Source organism: Tetrao urogallus (genome assembly GCF_951394365.1).
Source record: "Tetrao urogallus genome assembly, chromosome: 18".
In the NCBI taxonomy this organism is placed as follows: Eukaryota; Metazoa; Chordata; class Aves; order Galliformes; family Phasianidae; genus Tetrao; species Tetrao urogallus.
In genome coordinates, this window is record NC_136831.1 from 666,990 (window position 1) to 686,396 (window position 19,407).

Below are 19,407 nucleotides of genomic sequence, written 5' to 3' on the forward strand. Positions count from 1 at the left end.
TTGGCTTCTGTGCTGCTGCGAAGGGATAGAAGTATAAGGTGGGAGCAGGGGGAAGAGAGTCTTATATGATGATAAATGCAGTAACCACAGAAAGTCGTTTCAGTTAATTAGGAGCTGCGTGTGGTGGTTGCTCCCGAGTAGAGAAGGAGAAGGGAAACGTGATTGAGGAGATGACAGCAGCAGGAAGCGAGGAAAAAGTCTGAAGTATCAAAGCAAAGGGTGCAACAGTGAGACTTTCCTTAAATGAGAATCAATATTAGTGAGTGAGAGAATGCAGAAGATGGGAAAGAAGGAGAGAGATGAGCTGAATATTACAGAGATGTCAGATGAAATCAATTTTTTTGTGTGTAAATGTCAAGTCGGAGTCACCATCAATTTGTCTTTGCTACAGAACTGGCTGTTCCTGAACTTGTGAGAATAAACTGCTCGTGTTTTGAGGAAGAGAGAGGATTTAGCGTGGATGAGGGGAATTAGGAAGGGAATTTTAATATATCCCAAATGTGGAAAGAAATACAGACGAGCAAGGGCATGTCAGAATGGGATCTGGGGAAATTGGCAATTGGCAGAAACTTCCGGAGGGAAAGAGAACCTGGGGCGGGAGATGAAGGGTAGGAGAGAGAGGGGGGGAGGTAGGTTGGATGCCCAGGAGTGGGGCTGGGAGGGGTGGGGGCTTCGGTGGGGTTTGGGACCACAGGGACTGCGGTGGAGAGGGCGAGGAGAGCGGGGGCCGTGGGTGGAACAGGGGGGGGATCCCTCTTGGATGACCGCTCCCTTCGCCGCAGGTATGCGCATCCTGGTGACGCTGCTGCTGGACACGCTGCCCATGCTGGGGAACGTCCTCCTGCTCTGCTTCTTCGTCTTCTTCATCTTCGGCATCGTGGGGGTCCAGCTGTGGGCAGGATTGCTCAGGAATCGCTGCTTCCTCCCTGAGAACTTCAGCATGTGAGTCCGTGGCATCCTCCATCGATAAGCCCGTCCTTCTGCGTGCTCCCCGCTCCCAAATGCCACCACGTCCCCAGCACAGCTTGCTGTGACAATTTGCCATTTGTGTCCTGCCGAGCTGCCCTTAGCCCTTGGCCGGTGCTGGGGAAGCTGTGTGATTGATAAGAGCCTCCGAAGGACCGCCAGGACAAAGAGCTCAGGCTTTGTAAATGCAGCATATCATTAACTGTGACCTTTTCTGCATTTGTCAAGGCGCTGAGATCTGAACCCTGCTCAGCAGCTGGTGGTGTCTGTTGGTGTGGCATTTGCTGTCTCACCGACACCCTCGGGGAGGCTGATGGAGCTGGTCATACATTTAGCAAAGCTGCTCAGTGTGAGTGCATTGCTCCAAACGTGCTCCTCAGAGCTGACCCTATAAACCCCAAATCTCTGCCTTGCACACAGCAGGGCCTGAAGCTGGCATGGGGCACCTCTTATCCTCTCCGTGCATCCCCGAAATGAGCAGCAGCCCTCTTGCAGGCTGTGCCCTCTCAGGACAGCCAAGAGAGTCATGACCTGCAAAGCAAACAGCAGCAAATCTGAGCGGCTCTGCTCTTTGAATAACTACAACTAAGTGATGGGTTTGGGTGCTGGTTAATTGAGCCAGAATTCCAGGGGTTTAGATGAGCTTTGAACAGCATTAAAGGCAATTCTGCAGGAATTAACGGGGCTGAACCAGGCTTCAAAGTGTCTTTGCAAGCTTTAGTGGGAGTCCTGGTGGCATTAAGGAGATGGATCCTTGCTCGGCAGGCAGCGTGCTTTGGGCCAGCTGTGGGTTATTCCATATCCCTAAAGGGTTTTTGCCATGCTTGCTATGGTGAGGCCACCCTTGGAGGGAATTTACAGCTCACCTATGGCTGAACAGGCACTGGGAAGGCACTGCTTTAGGAACCTGGGAGGTCCTTGCATGTGGATGTCCTCACGCTGTGCTCAGCATCTCCAGGAGGATGGGAGATACAGGAGCTTATGGTGACTGATTCCCATGTTAATGCAGCAGGGATGTTTCAGAGCAGCCCTGCTGGGCTAAGCCCTGCTCTCAGTGCCCCCAGTCACAGCACAGCACTTCCAGATGTAAGGAATCTCCACAACACCGGCCCTTCAAAATGCAGAATAAAAGACGTTGGAATGTACAGCTGCTACCGCTGTCACCATGCCAGGCTGCCTGCACCCGCTGTGCACACCTCAGCCCTTCTGTCCACTTGCAGCCCCTACACAGTGGATCTGGAGCGGTACTACCAGACTGAGAATGAGGATGAGAACCCCTTCATCTGCTCCCAACCCCGCGAGAATGGGATGCGCTACTGCCGGAGCATCCCGACGCGCAGGGAGGAGGGCCTGGAGTGCACCCTGGATTACTACGCCTACAACGACACCACCAACACGTCCTGTGTCAACTGGAACCAGTATTACACCAACTGCTCTGCCGGGGAGCACAACCCCTTCAAGGGCGCTATCAACTTTGATAACATCGGCTATGCCTGGATTGCAATATTTCAGGTGAGCTGGCATGGAAACCGTCCTGTGGGGCAGGGGTTGTTCCTCCCCACGTGTTATGGGGCTGTGTGACCACACTGCTGAGGCTGTACATGTAAAGTAGTAGTGTAAATGTGCTAGAAATGGCAGGGAGATGGCGTGGTGCTTGCTCAGATGCCTCCGTGGATAAAAGCTTGGTCCTAGAGCTGTGGGTGCAGGAGGACTGTGCTCTTCTTTCTGCACTGTGCTGTAGTTGTCTTTAAGTCCATCTGGAAAAGAAGGGCTGAATGCAGCCCTCGCAACACGGGATTGGTCTGAATGGGAGAGATTTTTGGTTCCTCGGTGTCTGGCACTGCTCTGGGACCAGCTATGGGTCCAGCAGTGCCATTGCCTGCTCCCTTGGGGTTGTGATCAGCTGTGATGGGTTTGTCTTCCCCCTCTGCCTCACCAGGTCATCACACTGGAGGGCTGGGTGGACATCATGTACTTCGTCATGGATGCACACTCCTTCTACAACTTCATCTACTTCATCCTGCTGATCATCGTGAGTGGCCTCGTGGGGACGTGCAGTTGTGGAGTGGCCCGGAGGGGCAGGCAGAGAGCACAGTGAATGTAAAGGCTGCTCTCACGTGGGAGAGGTAGAAAACATGAAGGAAAGATGCTCTTAAACTCTGGTAGATACACTTGCTGTTGCTTCTAACACCTCTCTCTTTGTCCTCCACGCTCCCAACCCCATAGTTGCCTCCTTGAATTTAAGTTTAAAATAGGCAAATTCCCCCCATCCTGTTTTCAGATCTGGAAGGGGGGAGGTTGGCCAGGAGCTCCCCCATATCCAAGAAGCCCAACAGGCGCAGAAGGGACATTTAGGAGAGGCAGCCCCAAACACCAGAGCACAGGCTGAGAAAGGAGGAAAGGATTCTGCCCACAGCGCACCCACAGCACAGTGTCACTGCACCCATCCACAGCAGAACCTGCAAGGAGCTCTGGGGGGTGGGCTCTGTGATGGGCTGCGAACAGCAATGTGTGCTGTGATGGGGAGCTCGTTGTCTAGACTCCCTTCAGCATCAGGAGAGAAAAATAGGTGCTTTAGAAGGTGATTCATCTGCTCCTAAGGTAGACATTCAAAATAAATTAGATGCATTGCAGACTTGATGCGCCTATTTCTCTCCCAACTCTAAAGGATCATTAGGTGCCTCACTCAGATGTGCTGAGTGAGGTGAGATAAGTGAGATGAGTCCCTCTCTTCCTGTCTAATAGGCCCAAATCCAGCAAAATAGCTGAACCTCCATTGGGCCAGTGGAGGGGTTTCTGATCCTCATCAGACCCTGATGAGAAGGCTGTTTTGTCTACAGCGCTTTTTGTGGTTCATCTGTTAGCTTCCCCCCAAAATGAAGGAGCCCCTCACTCTCTGCATTCCCATAAGGACGGAGAGAAAGGGAAGCATTGCTTTCCTGGGTGCTGAGCAGTAATGGTGGTGGTGTGTGAGAGCCCAGTAGTACATCAGAAACGCTTTGCGGTCCAGGCTGGCATCTGCAGAAAGCAGGACCTGGTGGGAGCCAGCCTGGAACTGGGATCTCCGAGCTGTGGATGCAGCCTGCTGAAGCCCCTTGCATAACAGTAACCTGCAAATCCCGTTAGCAGGGGAAAGGGATCTGCTCACAAGCTACCCACACGCTGCCAGAAAAAACGCTCCTATCAGGAAGGCTCAGCACATTCATCGTAATGCCACTAATTGCAATAATTACAACTGCCGTCTGCGGAGAGAGAAAAACACCCTCTTAAAAGAGCAAAAGCTTTTTGTCAAAATAATCTCCTCCTGCCTTTGATCTCTGACGTCCTCCGCGGAGTCCTGGCGTGAGAGTCCTGGGGGTCGGGGCCCTTACTGGGGTCCGTGTTCCTGGTGACGTGGGACCAGGCAGGGCTGCGGGGTGGGAGTGGCCGGGGCTGATGGCTCCCATCCCCGTAGGTGGGCTCCTTCTTCATGATCAACCTGTGCCTGGTGGTGATAGCCACGCAGTTCTCCGAGACAAAGCAGCGCGAGAGCCAGCTGATGAAGGAGCAGCGGGTGCGCTACCTGTCCAACGCCAGCACGCTGGCCAGCTTCTCGGAGCCGGGCAGCTGCTACGACGAGCTCCTCAAGTACCTGGTGTACATCGCCCGGAAGGGCAGCAGGCAGCTGGTGGAGCTCTACCGGGTGGCGGGCGTGAGGATGGGCTTCCTGGCCAGCCCTGCCAGCAAAACGGGGGCTGAGCGGCATGCTGGCAAGCGTCGCTCCAGGAGGAGGAGGTCCTCGGTGCACCACCTAATCCACCACCACCACCACCACCACCACCACTACCACCTGGGCAATGGCAACCTGCGGGCGCCCCGCGCCAGCCCGGAGATCAGCGACGTGGACACCGGCTCTCTCCACAACGGGACCAACCGGCTGATGCTTCCCCCATCGGCCCCAAACCCCCACGTGGTTCCCACCGCCACGGCCAGCGGCACTGAATCCGTCCATAGCGTCTACCACGCCGACTGCCACGTGGAGCCGGTGCGCTGCCGGGCGGCCCTCCCGCAGCCGAGCCCAGAGGACGTCCCCAGGAGCGCGGTGATGGGCAGCAAGGTGTACCCCACGGTGCACCCCAGCACCTCCCATGAGGTGCGGAAGGAGAAGAGCCTGGGGGAGGCGGCAGCGGGGGCTGGCAGCAGCACGCTGAGTGGGCTGAACATCCCGCCTGGGCCCTACAGCACCATGCACAAGCTGCTGGAGACGCAGAGCACGGGTGAGTGCGGGGCTGGGGTCAGCACGGGGCTGTGGAGCAGAAATGGGAGCTCCCTCCTCATTCTTTTCTCTTTCCATTATACCTTTCCAGGGTTCCTTTCAGTCCACGTTACAGATAAAGGGGATGGATTTCGAGGTGAGGCCAATGGGAATCTTCCAACCAACCCAATGCATCTCAGCCCAAACCAGGAGGGAGGTTTCAACCAATCCAAGGGAAATGATTGTTTGTAATGAACCCATTCTCTTTCTCTTCCCAATCTCCTCTCAGTATGCTGTTTTTCCTGTGACCAGAGGGGTCTGCTCCCCACATCCCTGTGTTCCCCACATCCTTTCACTCCCCAGCTCAGAAAGACTGAAGTGGCATCAGGAACAAAGTGCAGCTTTCCCAAAGCCGGGGTTTGACACCTTTCCTGCAAGGTGCTCATTCCCCTTCCCCATCTTGAGCTTTCTGAGCATGAGCCAACTGAGCTCAAATGCATTTAGCCTCCAAGAAGTGTTTCCAGGCCAGGCTTTCTCAGGCAGCCAGTGCAATCCCCAGCCACCACTGTGACCTTGAGCACTGCAGGATTTGGCCTTTCCAGGCAGGATGTGTACAGGGAAAGCCACATCTCATCATCCCAGAGCCCATCCCCAGATCTGGGCTCTGAGCTGCTGCAGCTCTGCGTTTGCGTTGGTGCTGCTGCATGGATTTCTGCAGCTGGTGCCGGGGAGAAAATCCCACTGCTGCCGTCATCCCAGGAGCCACCTGGCAGCTGGGAGCGGGGGGAAGCTGGGAATTTTGGAGCATCTGCAACCAGTGGGAGCAGGAAGGGAGTTCTGCTGGTGGCGAAGCTCCTGCTAATTGCAGCACCGTGTGCCAGGGCTGTGGGAGATGATTGCTTTCTGCAGCCTCTCATGGCCCGTTGTATTGAGCAAAACATTTTGCTGTCACCGTGCATAGGGAATTGCTCCTGTCCTGGCTAATGGGCTGCCCTCTCCTAAACGTTGGCATTGCAGGTCCCTGCCCAAGCTCCTGCAAGATTGCCAGCCCCTGCACCAAGCTGGACGGCAGCTCCCGCAGCCCCGAGAGCTGCCCCTACTGCCTGAAGGCATTGGCCAACGAGGCCGAGCAGACAGACAACGAGACAGACTCGGACAGCGAGGGTGTGTACGAGTTCACACAGGATGCCCACTACAGCGACCAGCGGGACCCACAGCGCGGCCGAGCCTGGGCCAGGAGCAGCAGCCGGGTGCTGGCCTTCTGGCGTGTGGTGTGCGAGACCTTCCGGAAAATCGTGGACAGCAAATATTTCGGCCGTGGAATCATGGTGGCCATCCTCATCAACACGCTCAGCATGGGCATCGAGTACCACGAGCAGGTGAGCTGGCTGCCCTCTCCCCATCCTGCATCCTTCATCCCACGTCCCAGGGATGCTCGGCTCCGTGCTGGCACCGCAGCCACGCGGCAGCTGGGGTCAGTGCAGCCGCGGACAGAAGGTCTATTGAATCCTGGGGGAGGAAGTGACAAATGCCTTCAGCTCCCTGGTGAGCGCTCCAGCAGCAGTGTGATGAATCCAAAATAGACTCATCGCAGGCTGTTCCTCCACTCTATTAGCGCAGTCCTTGCAGGCAAGAGGCGGCTGCGCTCCTGCCGAGCTTTTCCCTGTATATTGTCATTAAGAAAAGAGGTTGCCACTCTGGAGTGTCTCCATAGGGATGACAAGCTCTGCTCCCAGAAGGCGCCATCTGGTCCCTTTTGTGGCTGCATGCATGGATGCTTTGCTCCCCTACCCTGAGCCCCACGGACGCTGCACGGGCTGGGCTGGTTCCTGGAGGTGTGTGCTTTGTGCTGGGGAAGCCACGACCCTGGGTGCTGTGATGCTGCACAGTCCCGCTGCACACATGCTGGTGCTCGGCCCCAGCAGCTGCTTGGAGTGCTGGGGCTGTCCCTGCCACAGCCATCCCTGTTCCATGCCAGCCCCTTCTGGGAACCCCCTGCGTCTCGAGTCACCATTGTTTATTCCCCCTTCTGGCACATTCTGCACTTGCTGCATGTGGAGACGTCCCCTCCCTGCCCACAGTGCTGGCGGTGGTGGCTGCAGAGTGGCTCCAAATCCTGTGTCCTCCTATGGCATTAATGCCTCAGTGCCTGAACGCCAGGGAGACTCGGATGTGCTAAATGTGTCCCTTCAAACCAGCGCCTTCCCCGTGACATCCTAATGCAGTCTGGCTGGCTAACCTTTGTTTTCAGCATGCATTAGCAGCTGTGCTCCTGTAGTCCCACAGGTAGGGAGCCACTCATCACAGGGATGCTTACAGAGCTGCAGGGGAACCTTCCATGAGTCCATGTTTGTTTAGTAATGAAGCTCATCTCCTGGGAACCTGCAGGGAGACAGCGTACAGAAACTGATAGCAGTTTGTATTCCTCCTCTGAGTGCATGGAAAGTGACAGCAGGTCTGCTGTGCTGGGATTGTCCAGCAGTGGGAGGCCAAGGCTGGTTGCCCATTCAGCATTTCAGGAGGTGCTGCTGCAGGCTACTGCTGTGCTCATGGGAACCATCCTGCTGGGATGGATGGATGGGTAGGTAGGTAGATAGGTGGATGGATGAGTGCTTGGAGGGATGGATGGATGGAGTGGTTAGGCTCCTGGCTTGTTGCCTCAAGGGCAACAATGCATGTCCTTAATTCTTTGTCTTGGAGAAAATCCTGGCCTTTGTCCCACCAGCAGTGTGCCCTGGCAGGCAGGTAGATGGCAAAAGGCAGATTTTTGTGGTGGTTCTCTGGTAACAAGGTGAAGGAAGCGGATGTGCGTGGGGGACACCAGATCCTGTGGGCGGTTGCTTTCTCTGACAGTATTTTGAAGCTACTACTGTTCCAGATTCCTTTCTCCCAGGCACTCAGAGTGCATAGCTGAGCCTGTTTTTATTAGTTCATCTGCTTAGAGTGGCGGCAGAGAACAGAGAGGTGTTTTTCTGTTAACTTGAGAAGCTTATAGTCTGCAGTTTCATAATCTGACAGTTATGAGAGCAGGAATTGGAGTGGAGAAATGCTGGGCCAGGCCTTTCTGCAGGGATGATAAACACTGAAACATGAGATTTTTCTTTTATAAGAGACCTTCCTAAATGTGCAGGTATCAGCCTCACCAAATTTATCTTCATTGGGTGATCGTTTGCAGAGAGGTGATGGAGCTCAAAGGCTACTTGACTCTGTGAATTTCTATATTAATCTCTCTGCTTATTTAATGAATATTTACCTTTTCTGTTTTGTTTTGTTTGTTTTCTACGCAAGGCAGCCCTGGGCACACCAAGCTATATTAGGATAAATTCTTTCAGGACATTTCTCACCAGCACAGTGCTTGGAGGAGAGAGGATACTCCAGCAGCTGTGTGCTGTGGGAGGGGTGGGATGGGCTGGGATGGACTGGGATGGACTGGTTCTGTGGGATCCCAGCAGTGTTGGGTAGGATCCAGCAGTTCTTGGACCGGCAGAGCATCCTGGTGCTGGTCGGCTGAGGTCCCCAGCACAGCCAGGGGGGAGAAGTGAGCTCCTCTGGAGGCTTTGCATCCCGCCTTCACATCCAGAAGGGTCCTGGAAGGCTGGGACAGTCCTCGCAGCCACTTGTGTAGCTGACACCACCCAAAGACGGTCAGCTGGGATATTTAGGAAAATGGTGACAGCCTGAAAGCATACTGAAATTGATAGGAACCAGGGGGTGTTGAAAACACTGCTCCCACCTGCTTCTGCTGTTTGCTCGTGTTCTTCCATCAGTCATCCGGGCCAAGATGAGCACCCTGGTCCTCATCCCAGGGCTTCACCCCCAACCCCCCCCTCTCAGAACCTCCGATCCCAAACCTCGTCTCTACAGATCACCACCTACAATAACATCATTGCAGCGGCCATTTCCCCAGGGGCTGCGTTTCCTCCAAGCTCCTTCAGGCACCGCTGGGCAGCACCCTGGCTGACTGCATCGCCCGGCATGGGGCCGCTTCCACGTGGCTCCGGTGTGCGTGTGAGCACGGGGTGCAGCTGGCAGGGCGCAGCCATGTGCTGTGGGCAGGTGTGCAGCCCCCCGTGCCGCCGGCTGTGCCTCTGCCATGGGAGGAAGGCAGAGGTCCGAGCAGAGGCAGCGCTCAGCGCGTCGCTGCTGCTGGGCAGCGGTGTGAAATTTTCCATCAGGGAAACGACAAGCAGATCGCTGCGGATTATTGATGTGACTGCTAAAGAGCTTGTTTTTCTACGGAGCTGAAGCGAAATGCAGGTAGAAACTGTTAGCTTTGGGTAGGGAAGTAGAAAGGTGATTTCAGGGTAGGCTCTGGGGGATTTTAAGTACGCTGCTGAACCAATCGACTGATTCGCCTTAGGGAAGCCGAGTCTCCGCAGCGATGCCGGGGCTTTGCAAAAGCTTGTTCTGCCATTGCGCGGGAGCAAAATGTGCTGCTCAACCAGAGGGCTCCTGGGCTGCACTCCCCTTGGCCCTGGCGGCGAGCCAGGCTGCACTCCACAATGTGCTGCTTTCCTTTCTTTCAAGCCCTTCCTTGGAGTGAAATGCAGAGGCTTAGCGCGAGGCGTGATGCTGAACTTCTCAGCAGGGGAAAGAATTCGGTGAGAGCTTCCTGAAGGAAGGGCTCGGGGTTTTGTTTTTGTTTTTAAAATCTGGTTCGCATTGAGCTGCCTGGCTGTTCCGATTTTCCTTGTCTGAACTCGCTCGGTATGAACTATTCCCCACATCTCCGTTTGTTTGAATAGCACTTGAATTTCAGCCGCTGTCTCTGCGGCGTTTCACCATTGTAATGAGAAGGAGCCGTGGTGCCACCCCGAGGGTCCTCGCCGGCCGCTCCAAAGCCGCAGAGGCCACAGCGTGGGGGTTTGGATCTCGGCAGAACCAAACCTGTGGGCTGTGGGAAGGAAGAGGAAATCATTCAGACCTCTGCAGACACTTTTTTTTTTTCTTCCAATTTTTGTAAGCAAATTGGAGGGGTGACGAGGGGGAATGGCTTTTTGGGACGGCATCCAGGGAGAGCAGCTCGTGGCAGCGGGAGGCCGTTCTCAGAGGGAGGAGGAAGGGGCCCTGCTGAGGCTTTGAGCTCAGAGCAGCATCTAAAGCTGAAGCCCTGCTGTGTCCTGCTGCAGGTGCCGGGTGTGTGATGGCGCAGCCCATGCAGTCTTGTGAGTGATACTGCTCCCATCTGGGTTGGGGTTCAGAAGCACTTTGATCCCAGGAGGGCAGCTGCTGGGTTGTTGGTCAGGGAGGTGGTGGCGTCAGCATCCCTGGAGGTGTTCAAAACAGTAGATATCTCACTGAGAGATGTGGCTCAGTGGTACGGTGGTGATGGGCTGATGGCTGGACCAGATGATCTTAATGGCCTTTTCCAACCTTTAAGATTCTATGATTCTATGTGGAGCTGCTACTTGGCCATCCCTGTGTGCCAAAATGGGGTCTTTCCAAGTGCTCCTCTGCTTGCAGAAGAGGTGGTGGAGGATCACATGAGCTGCAGCCTGTGGGGTTCCCACTGCTCGGGTCACCCTGGACTGGAGGTGAGGTGGCACTTGGGTTGTGTCCCATTGGTGCAGGGATTCAGAGACCAGTCCTGTCCCCAGGCAGCATCCATCCTGGTGGGCAGTGCCAGCTCTGCACCACATCAGTGCCAGGCAGTGCTGGGCTCCCTTAACCCTGTGTCAGCAGCCTATCCTGACCTCTTCACTATGAAGCTTGCAGTTTGATGATTCCCCCTGAATTAAATCTGATTTGTTAGGTTTTGATCCAGGAAGACACTTATGCATGGGCGTGTGTCCCTCTGCACCAGGGAGATTCCCTTCTCTGGACACTGCATGCTCTTCCCAGGAGCCCGTGAAGTCCCGCATTCACGCATGTCTTTGCTTCCTAGAGACAGCTCTGCTTCCACTTTGGTGCATGTCCCATGTCTCTATTTAACTCCGTGACACATCTCCCAGCCCCGTGCCAGCTCATCCCAGCCAAGCTCCAGGCTCTGGCAGCGGCTGCGGCTTCCCCTCCCTCAGAAGCTGCTGGCTCGAAGCAGGCGACATCCCGATTTCCCAGCACTGCAGCTGCGCGGGGCACTCAGCCTGCAGGAAAACAAGGTGCCCTATAGATTTGCACGTGTTGCATTCAATTAGCTCTTGCTTCAGCAGAAATTACTCTTATTAACGGTTTGTTGTTGGAGACCAGGGGAGTCAAATCGATGCTAATGGAAGGCATTGGAGCTGTTAATCACTGGGATGGCTGCCTTCAGAACCAGCTGGCTGATTGTCACTGGGGGTAATTCCTTCTCTGGACCTCAGGGGTTCTCCCAATCCTCAGCAACATGAGGGGCTTACGAGGTCTCCTAGGAACCCTTGTCTGTTAATGGACTTGCTCCCAATCTCCTGCAGAGCTGAGCCCTCAGGTGCGCTCACAGCATCGCCCTGCCCGTACAGCAGGCTTAATCCCAGTTTTGGAGATGGAATCTTTTGTGAATTAAAAGAGATTTCACGCAGTGGGAAAACGTTTGAGCTCTTATCAGACAATTCACTTCTCTGCATGCGTTATGGATGAACTGACGCGGGTTTGCAACATCCCCTGAAGTCTCCTTCAGCTCTGCAGATGGGAGCTGTGAGCACCAATCCTCCCCGGTGCTTTTGGCTCGGGGTTGGAGCTCCTCGTGCTGCCCGGTCTCCCCCCACACGGCTGTTGTTTCAGCTGCCATCAGCGCCCCGCGCTATCGCTGCTCTGCCGGCCCCACAGCAGCCTCTGCTCGGCCAAACGGCCCGAGATGCATTTCTGGAGGTGGCTCCGTCCCCACGCGGACGGCACATCCCTGCTCGGCAGATATCCGGCCGTTCCTCTCCGCTCGGCTTTGATGGCTGCGGTTGCGACCCCCGGCTGGGAGCCCGCACACGGCGCAGCTCGGGAGCTCCCCAGCTTCCCGCGAACGCCCTGATTGCGGCTTCCTCTGCGCCCTCCCTGCCGTCACCTCTCGCCTTCCCCGGTTCCCCCACGGAGGTCAGTTCGTGTCTCTCCTCAGCCCCAGTTTTCAGCTCTGTGTTATGAACGTGCTTTTGCTGAAGGAAGGAAACCACCAGCGTTCCCCCGCGGCCGCCGTCAGCAACAGAGCTGGCGTTCGGGCGCCGGAAGGCGGTCTCAGCAGATCCGTGCAGATCCGTGCAGGTGCCGCTCAGCCTTCTCCTTCCCTGCTTCTTTTTGCCCTCCCTCCCCTCGGTACTTCTCAAGTACTAATGGGGAGATAAGTTGGAAACTTGGTGGAGCTTAACTAGAAATAGAGGGCTTTAAATCTCAAGTGCTTACAAGGTGTGACCAAATGGAAATGCAGCTTTTGTTCAGCTTAAGCTCTTCCGAAACCCGGGTGCAGGGATGAGCTGCTCCGTGTTTCTCTTGCATTTTCTGGGATAATATTCATCCTGAAATCTCAGGCTGGGGGAGATGAGGAGCTCAGGCAGCTGCTGTGGCTGCGAGGATCAGGTGTGGGGCTGCAGGGCGATGGGGCAGAATAGCAGACCGTGGTGCAGTTGTGGGGTGGGTGCAGGGGCACAGCTGTGGGGAAATGCATGTTGGGGTGTGCTGGGTGGAGGAGCCGAGTGTGAGCCCTCCATCCTGCTGCTTCCCAAGCCCTCTTCCAAGAGGGAAATTCTTCTTTTTAGCCATTTTGGCAAAGGATCTGTAGGGAAAGCCTCACAGCACAGCTTGGACCTGGGCAACGGGTAAATCCCTGTCCATCTGCTTCTTGCTGGAGCCAGCTGCCAGCTCTGAATGATGGGCAGTCAGTGTGGGACAGGACATTTTGCTGATTGATGGCTGCTTCCCTTCATCCGAATTCCTTACGTTTGCCCCTGTCTTGCTCGGGCCTCGAGGAGGACGCAGTGCATCCATCTGCACCCGCAGGGAGTGCAGGGAGACTTTGGAGGGAGGGTGTCAGGCTGAGGGCAGAGCAGATTCACCTGTTTATGTGACCTGTTTGATTTTTCTTATGTAAATATATAAATATATAAATATACATATATAAAATCTGCAGGTGATGACTCAGTAAAATGTTGGTGTTTCCTGGGAAATAGCTGAGGTCGTTATTTTCTTTCTGTGGTATTTTTCTCCAGTTGCCATGGAAATGCTTTCAGGAGGGCTCTGTTCCGCAGTTGGGGAAAGGCTCGAGAGTTTGTGAGCCGTCCTGGATGCTCTCTGCTGGGCTCCGTGGGGCCCTCCCTGCCCCCCAGGCACCCCTTGGCACTGGAGAACGGAAGGTTTTGGTGTTCTGTTTTGTTGTTAGGGAAATAGAGGGGAAAGCCACTCAGGTGCTTCTGGGCAGGATGCAGACCCCCCTTGGCAGGGCACAACCACTCCAGGTGTGCCCACACGGCCCCTGTGTGTGTAGGTCCAGTGCTGATGGCCCATTCTGTGCTTCTATGGCACACAGCACCCGAGTTAGAAGAGACCCATTAAGGATCGATTCCAACTCCTGGGTTGTGGCACAGTCACTGTGCTGTCGGGGCTGGAAGGAAGGCAGGAACGAAAGCCTGGTGAGCTCTCTGCAAGGCGTGCCAGGGTGTTTGGTAGCATCCCATCACCCTACTGTGGGGAGTGGGGGAGCACAGCCCACGTGAGCGCTGGGCTGGGCTTGGGGTGCTCCCCCAGCATGCGTGGGGGAAGGGAGGTGAATGGGATGGATGTTTTCTTTCTTCTGAGGCCGAATTCAGGCTGTTCTGTGTGCCCGTGCCCCCAGCCCTGCTCGCCCCCCCGCTCCCCGCCGTGTTGTTTTGCAGCACGGTGTTTGTTTGCTGCTTCTCCTGCTTTATGTGCTGCCAGCTTTCATCAACGTGCTGTGCTGTACAGCAACGCACTGACACTGTGCCAACACAGAGCTAACAGGGGGTGATGTATCCAGGGCACCACGTCTGTGTGTCCGGTGGGGAGAGTGTCCTGGAGACACAATCCTGGATTTATGCAGGATGAGCCGATGCCTGCATCTCTCTGCTTCTGGGTGCTGCTCATGTAATCATAGGATGTTTTCATTGTAATTAGTCACTGCTGCTACTGATGAGGAGATTAGCAGACTTCACTTTAGATATATATATATATATATAAACATTATCTGAGATATTTGAAGCATCTGTTTGAACATTTTGTGAACGAACGTTTCCGTGTTCTTCTTCAGGCTGACTTATTTATATTTTCCTATTCCAATATGGGGTACAGAGCAAATGGATGAGGGAGTAGGGGCTGGCATGAAGAGCAGGGCTTTCAGAACATTGGAGTTGGCCACATCTGAAACTCTTCCATCTACTTTGAGATGACAGTTTTAATTCCCACTGGATGGAAAAGCCACTTCCCTGCAGGATTTCAGTGCTGCCAAAGGGAGGATGCTTCAGACACGCCTGTGATTTCCCGAAGGCAGCAGCACCTTCTGAGCAGCCTCATTATCTGTGCACGTGGCTCCTTGGGAATCCCATAGCTGGGGTTTGGCGTTGCCCCCAGGCTCTGAGCCCCTGCAGGGTGAGCATCCCCTCGGGCGGGCACACAGCACAGCCCAGCTCCATCCCCACAGATAATTCCCAGGTGTGTGAAGGCACCGCTCATGGCACAGTGGTGATGCGTCCTTTGGAAGGGATGTGGAGCCCCATGAGCTGCGCCATGGGAATTGCCCACATGGGAGCACCCCAAGGAAACCCTCTGTGTAACTCACAGCACCCATCTGCTGCCTTGGGACCTGCTGTTTCCCGATGCAGAATAATTCTTCGGGATGCTCCTTTCCTGCGACAGCTCTGGGCTGTGCTGGGGATGCACATCTTCTGCCTGGAGAGAGGAGGCTTCCCTGCCTGCTTCAGTCTGTTTGGACCATTAATCTCAGGTTTTTATTATTAATTCTCCATTGAGTTTCAGGAGATCCCGCTCTGCTTTCACAATGTGCGCTCAGCACCTCAGGTGTTTGGATCATTTTCCTGCGAAGGAAATAGGAAAGATCACATGGAGCAGCAGCAGAGGGCAGGAGGCTTTTTGGGTACAACCCAGCAGGGAGGAGGGGCTGGTGGGCACATGGCAGGCAGTGCAGGGCTCCCCACTGTGCCTGGAGCACGCTGCTCCCTACAGCACTGCTGCTGCAGTGGTGAGAGCTCTGCTGCTGTGGCACGGGGGCACTTCTACCTGAGCTGGCATTTTTGCTGACATTTGGGAATGTAGGCTTTCAGCTGTTTAAAATTGTCCTGAGGTGCAGCTTGGTGTATGGGCTCCCAGCCTGTTTGTTACTTCGTGTCCGAGTTATTCCCACAGGGATGGGATGTTCAACCAGCACTGTGTTTCATACTGGGAGCCGAGTGTTGGCACTTGAGCTCCAGGTCATGTCAGGTGTGTGCTTGGCAGATGCCAGCCAAGGGGATGCTCATCCACCAGGATGTCTGAGGCGCAGGAAGCATTCAAATCCCCCTTTTCTCCTTTTCAATTATTTTTCTCTGTTGATGCTGCCATTTCCTGCTCTGCCACCTGGGGACTGCTGCTTTGTCATCACAAAGTCCCACCAGGACCTCCGCAGGTCCTCTGGGACTGCTGCACTGCTGAGATAACGTCAGAGCAGTTTGAGTCCCCAGCTGCCACCACATTGGGGTGGAGGAACTCGAGCTAAACAGGCTCGGCCAGCTGTGGCTGGAGACTTCAACACACAGAAACAGCAGGGGCTGGAAGCCCCTGGGGATTTAGCTGTTTATAGACAGCATATAGCCATAAAACCTTTGGTTTCTCCTGTCTCTGAAGCAGAGCTGACGATGCTCTGAGCAGGACGGAGGCACCAAGCCTTTGGGCTCCCACGCTGCCTGCTGAGGCTGGGACCTGCAGCTTCTGTGGCGCCGTGGCTGTGCTGTGCTTGTGGCTGTGCCTTGGGGTTAAATGGGGAGAAGGGCTTTGGGTTGAGATCTCCTCCTGATGATGCTGGTGGTGAAGCCTGATCCCAAGCAGACTGCAGCACTGGTTTTGTCTTCTGCCATATGTTTTCCAATTATGCCCGCCCACCTGCCACGGAAAGCGCAGCGCTTGGTGTCTGCAGGCATTGTTGGGAACCCCCTGCAAAGCGTATCAGAAAAACACAAAAGGCATTTGTTTGGGTCCAAGATTGCTGGAAGTCAGTTTGCTGGTTTTTTCTTTTTCTACTTTTAGGTTGCCTGGCTGAAACTCTGGGATTGGGCCCTTCTGCAGTAGTGGTGTTCAGGTCTCCTGATAGTGAGTTTTTGGGAGGTATTTCAGTTATAGCACCCAAAGCCTCTGCTCTAGAAAGGTTTAGCTTAAATCGTTTGGTTCATGACACTTTGACATAAACCTACTGCTAACGCTGCCATAATGCAAAGTCCACATCTGGATTCACTCCTCAGTTTCCAACGGATGTATAAGCATGAAATATCTAATGGTGTTTTCCTTCTCTCTCCTGGGCTTCAAGTGAGCTATCGCCAAGTTGTCCCGCTGCCATCAGCCTCACGTTCCCACACCTGTGCTATTTGGGCTGGCTGTGTTTCCAGGTGTATTTTCCAAATGGACAACGAACCATTCCACCCCTTCTTTCCAGCCGGAGGAGCTCACCAACGCCTTGGAGATCAGCAACATCGTCTTCACGAGCCTCTTTGCCCTGGAGATGCTGCTCAAAGTCCTCGTTTACGGCCCCTTTGGCTACATTAAGAACCCATACAACATCTTTGATGGGATCATCGTGGTGATTAGGTACAAACCTAGAGCTTCCCTTCATTTGGCTAGCCCATTAAAATGGAACCTAATGGTGAGTGGGCATAACTGCCTTCCTATGGCGCTTCTCTCTGCTGTAAGTTAACACAATCAGACACAGTTGCTAATAGATGTTTTGAGGTTATTTTCTGGTCGTTTCAGAGAGAGGCCCATGCAGAAAGCTATCTGTCTTGGGAGAGTCTGGGACCCAAATGGCACAACGAGTGCCCAGTTAAATAACTGCTTTTGGGCACGTACAGAACTGTGGTTGCAGCTGAGGGCTGCTGACCCTGGTTCAGCCCCAGGAGGCGCTGGGAGCTCCTCTCTGCCCATGGAGGGTCTCCCACTTCCCATCTCTCTTCCCTCCGAATTCCCCCCTCTCCTTTGCTTCTTCTCCCCATGCCTTCGTGCCAGGTGTTCTCTGCCCATCCCACAACGAACTCTTTTCCTCTCAGCGTGTGGGAGATCGTGGGGCAGCAAGGCGGGGGGCTCTCAGTGCTGCGGACCTTCCGGCTCATGCGGGTTCTGAAGCTGGTGCGCTTCATGCCAGCCCTGCAGCGGCAGCTTGTTGTCCTCATGAAGACCATGGACAACGTGGCCACCTTCTGCATGCTGCTGATGCTCTTCATCTTCATATTTAGGTGGGTGCTTGGTGAGAGCTCTGCGTTCCGGGGTGCTCAGTGGATCCCATGGGGATGCGAGGGGACCGTGCTGGGGCATCTCTGAGCTCAGAGTCCCAGCGCAGCACTGGCAGAGGTTTGATGACAATCTTCTTTTAATTCTGGCCAAATCAGACATCTGTCTTTGCGAGATGATTTGCAAGGAAAATCCTTCATCTGCATGATTCCTTGACACCACCCTGAGACATCTGTCCCATTACACGCAGACGAGCCTGGTGCTGAGAATATTGTTAAGGAAGAGGGCAATGTTGCTAAAATAAAGGAGCAGAAGTGGTGCTCGTGCTCTGGCACGGCCTCCTCAGAGAAGTCAAGTTCTGCAGTGGGAATGCTAGAAATAGGTTTGGGTTTGGGTTTCAACTCAAGGCCGTGTAACATCCAGTCCTCCAGTGTCCCAGTGCTGGAAGGCTGATGAAAGCTGCTCTGTGCAGTAATGATCCTTTTCCCAGTGAGGCATTTTGCTCCGAAGCGCTGTTTGCTGCCACGATGCTGAACAGAGCTGTGAATAATGTGCTTATGCAGGTTACTGGCCGAGAGCAGGGGAAGATAAATTATTCCTTTAGCATCAATCTGCAATGAAAGGTATTCTGTTTTCATGTCAGAATTGGAAAAGATGTGGTGAGCGCCCTGATACGCTCCGTTCAGGCTTTTCGCAGGAACCCTTTTTGTCTTCCCGCTCAGTTTAAGATGTTTTGCTGAAAATTGTGTCATCGCAAAGCGGAAAGTCAAAACATTTTGTTTAGAAAGAGCTGAAACAAAATGTTGTGGCTGACAAAACACAAAGGAAAAGAAAAGGAAGGGCTCACTTTCTGAAGCCGTGCGACACGGTTGACCCAAATTCACTCTCAGTTTGCACGTTCTCTAGGAGTGCTTTTCAGTGAAGGAGTGACTCATCTTTTAAAGATGGGACGCAGGGCTCTGCTGGAGCTGGGGGCAGCGCTGCAGGGCAGCCCCGGCTCAGCACTGCGCTCTCCTCGCAGCATTCTGGGGATGCACCTCTTTGGCTGCAAGTTCGCTTCCGAGCGGGACGGCGACACTCTGCCCGACAGGAAGAACTTTGACTCCTTGCTCTGGGCCATCGTCACCGTTTTCCAGGTACGGAGCAGAGAGCAGCCCGACCTGCTGCCCTCTGGGGCTGTGGGGGGGGGGGGGCGGCTGCGGCACGGCTCGGCGGAGCTCCTGTTGCAGGCATTGGAATAGGGACGTTAGTTACAGCTAGGGGTCACGTCCAAACCTGGGATGCTTGCCTGCAGACTGCTCACCCAGAGCAGATGCCAGCGTGCTGCTCTCTGTCTGACTCTCCTGAGGCATTTTCTCTGCAGATTTTGACCCAGGAAGACTGGAACAAGGTCCTCTACAACGGCATGGCATCCACCTCCTCCTGGGCAGCACTCTACTTCATTGCCCTCATGACGTTTGGGAATTACGTTCTCTTCAACCTGCTGGTGGCCATCCTGGTGGAGGGTTTCCAGACGGAGGTAATGTTCTCTCACTCGTGCTTTTGTTGGCTTTGAGTGTTTCAGAGCCTGCAGACCTGCAGCAGGAATGTGATTTCCGAAGTGGGCAGCAGCACATTTACCAGAGTGGTACATGAAAAGAAGTGGGGAAAAATATGAGGTCTTTTTTTTTTCCCTTCTTTCTGCTTAGCCAAGGCACAGTTTAATACAGCCAGTCCTTTAAATGAAGGGCTTAAATGAAAAGCATTGTTAGCGTTAATGCAGGAGGGAGAACTCAGCGGTGAGTCAGGCACTGCAGATGGGATAACTGCTATGACAGTGCCTTTGAAACAGTTCTCTCCATGTTTGTGAGCCAGATTAAAACCCTTCC

General features: G+C 54.3%; 1 protein-coding gene across 1 annotated transcript in view; it reads left to right on the forward strand.

Annotated features, from left to right (window-relative positions):
- The window catches only part of CACNA1G (calcium voltage-gated channel subunit alpha1 G), a gene marked incomplete at both ends in the record, with an annotated part of 100,482 nt that overhangs the window by 29,473 nt on the left and 51,602 nt on the right, over window positions 1–19,407 (forward strand). Inside the window, 10 exons of the mRNA XM_079544415.1 lie at window positions 783–942; window positions 2,187–2,478; window positions 2,906–2,998; window positions 4,421–5,222; window positions 5,313–5,357; window positions 6,218–6,579; window positions 16,752–16,903; window positions 17,359–17,544; window positions 18,561–18,675; window positions 18,903–19,075. Coding sequence (XP_079400541.1) covers window positions 783–942; window positions 2,187–2,478; window positions 2,906–2,998; window positions 4,421–5,222; window positions 5,313–5,357; window positions 6,218–6,579; window positions 16,752–16,903; window positions 17,359–17,544; window positions 18,561–18,675; window positions 18,903–19,075 — 2,380 coding nt within the window. The remainder of the gene's footprint in view (window positions 1–782; window positions 943–2,186; window positions 2,479–2,905; window positions 2,999–4,420; window positions 5,223–5,312; window positions 5,358–6,217; window positions 6,580–16,751; window positions 16,904–17,358; window positions 17,545–18,560; window positions 18,676–18,902; window positions 19,076–19,407) is intronic.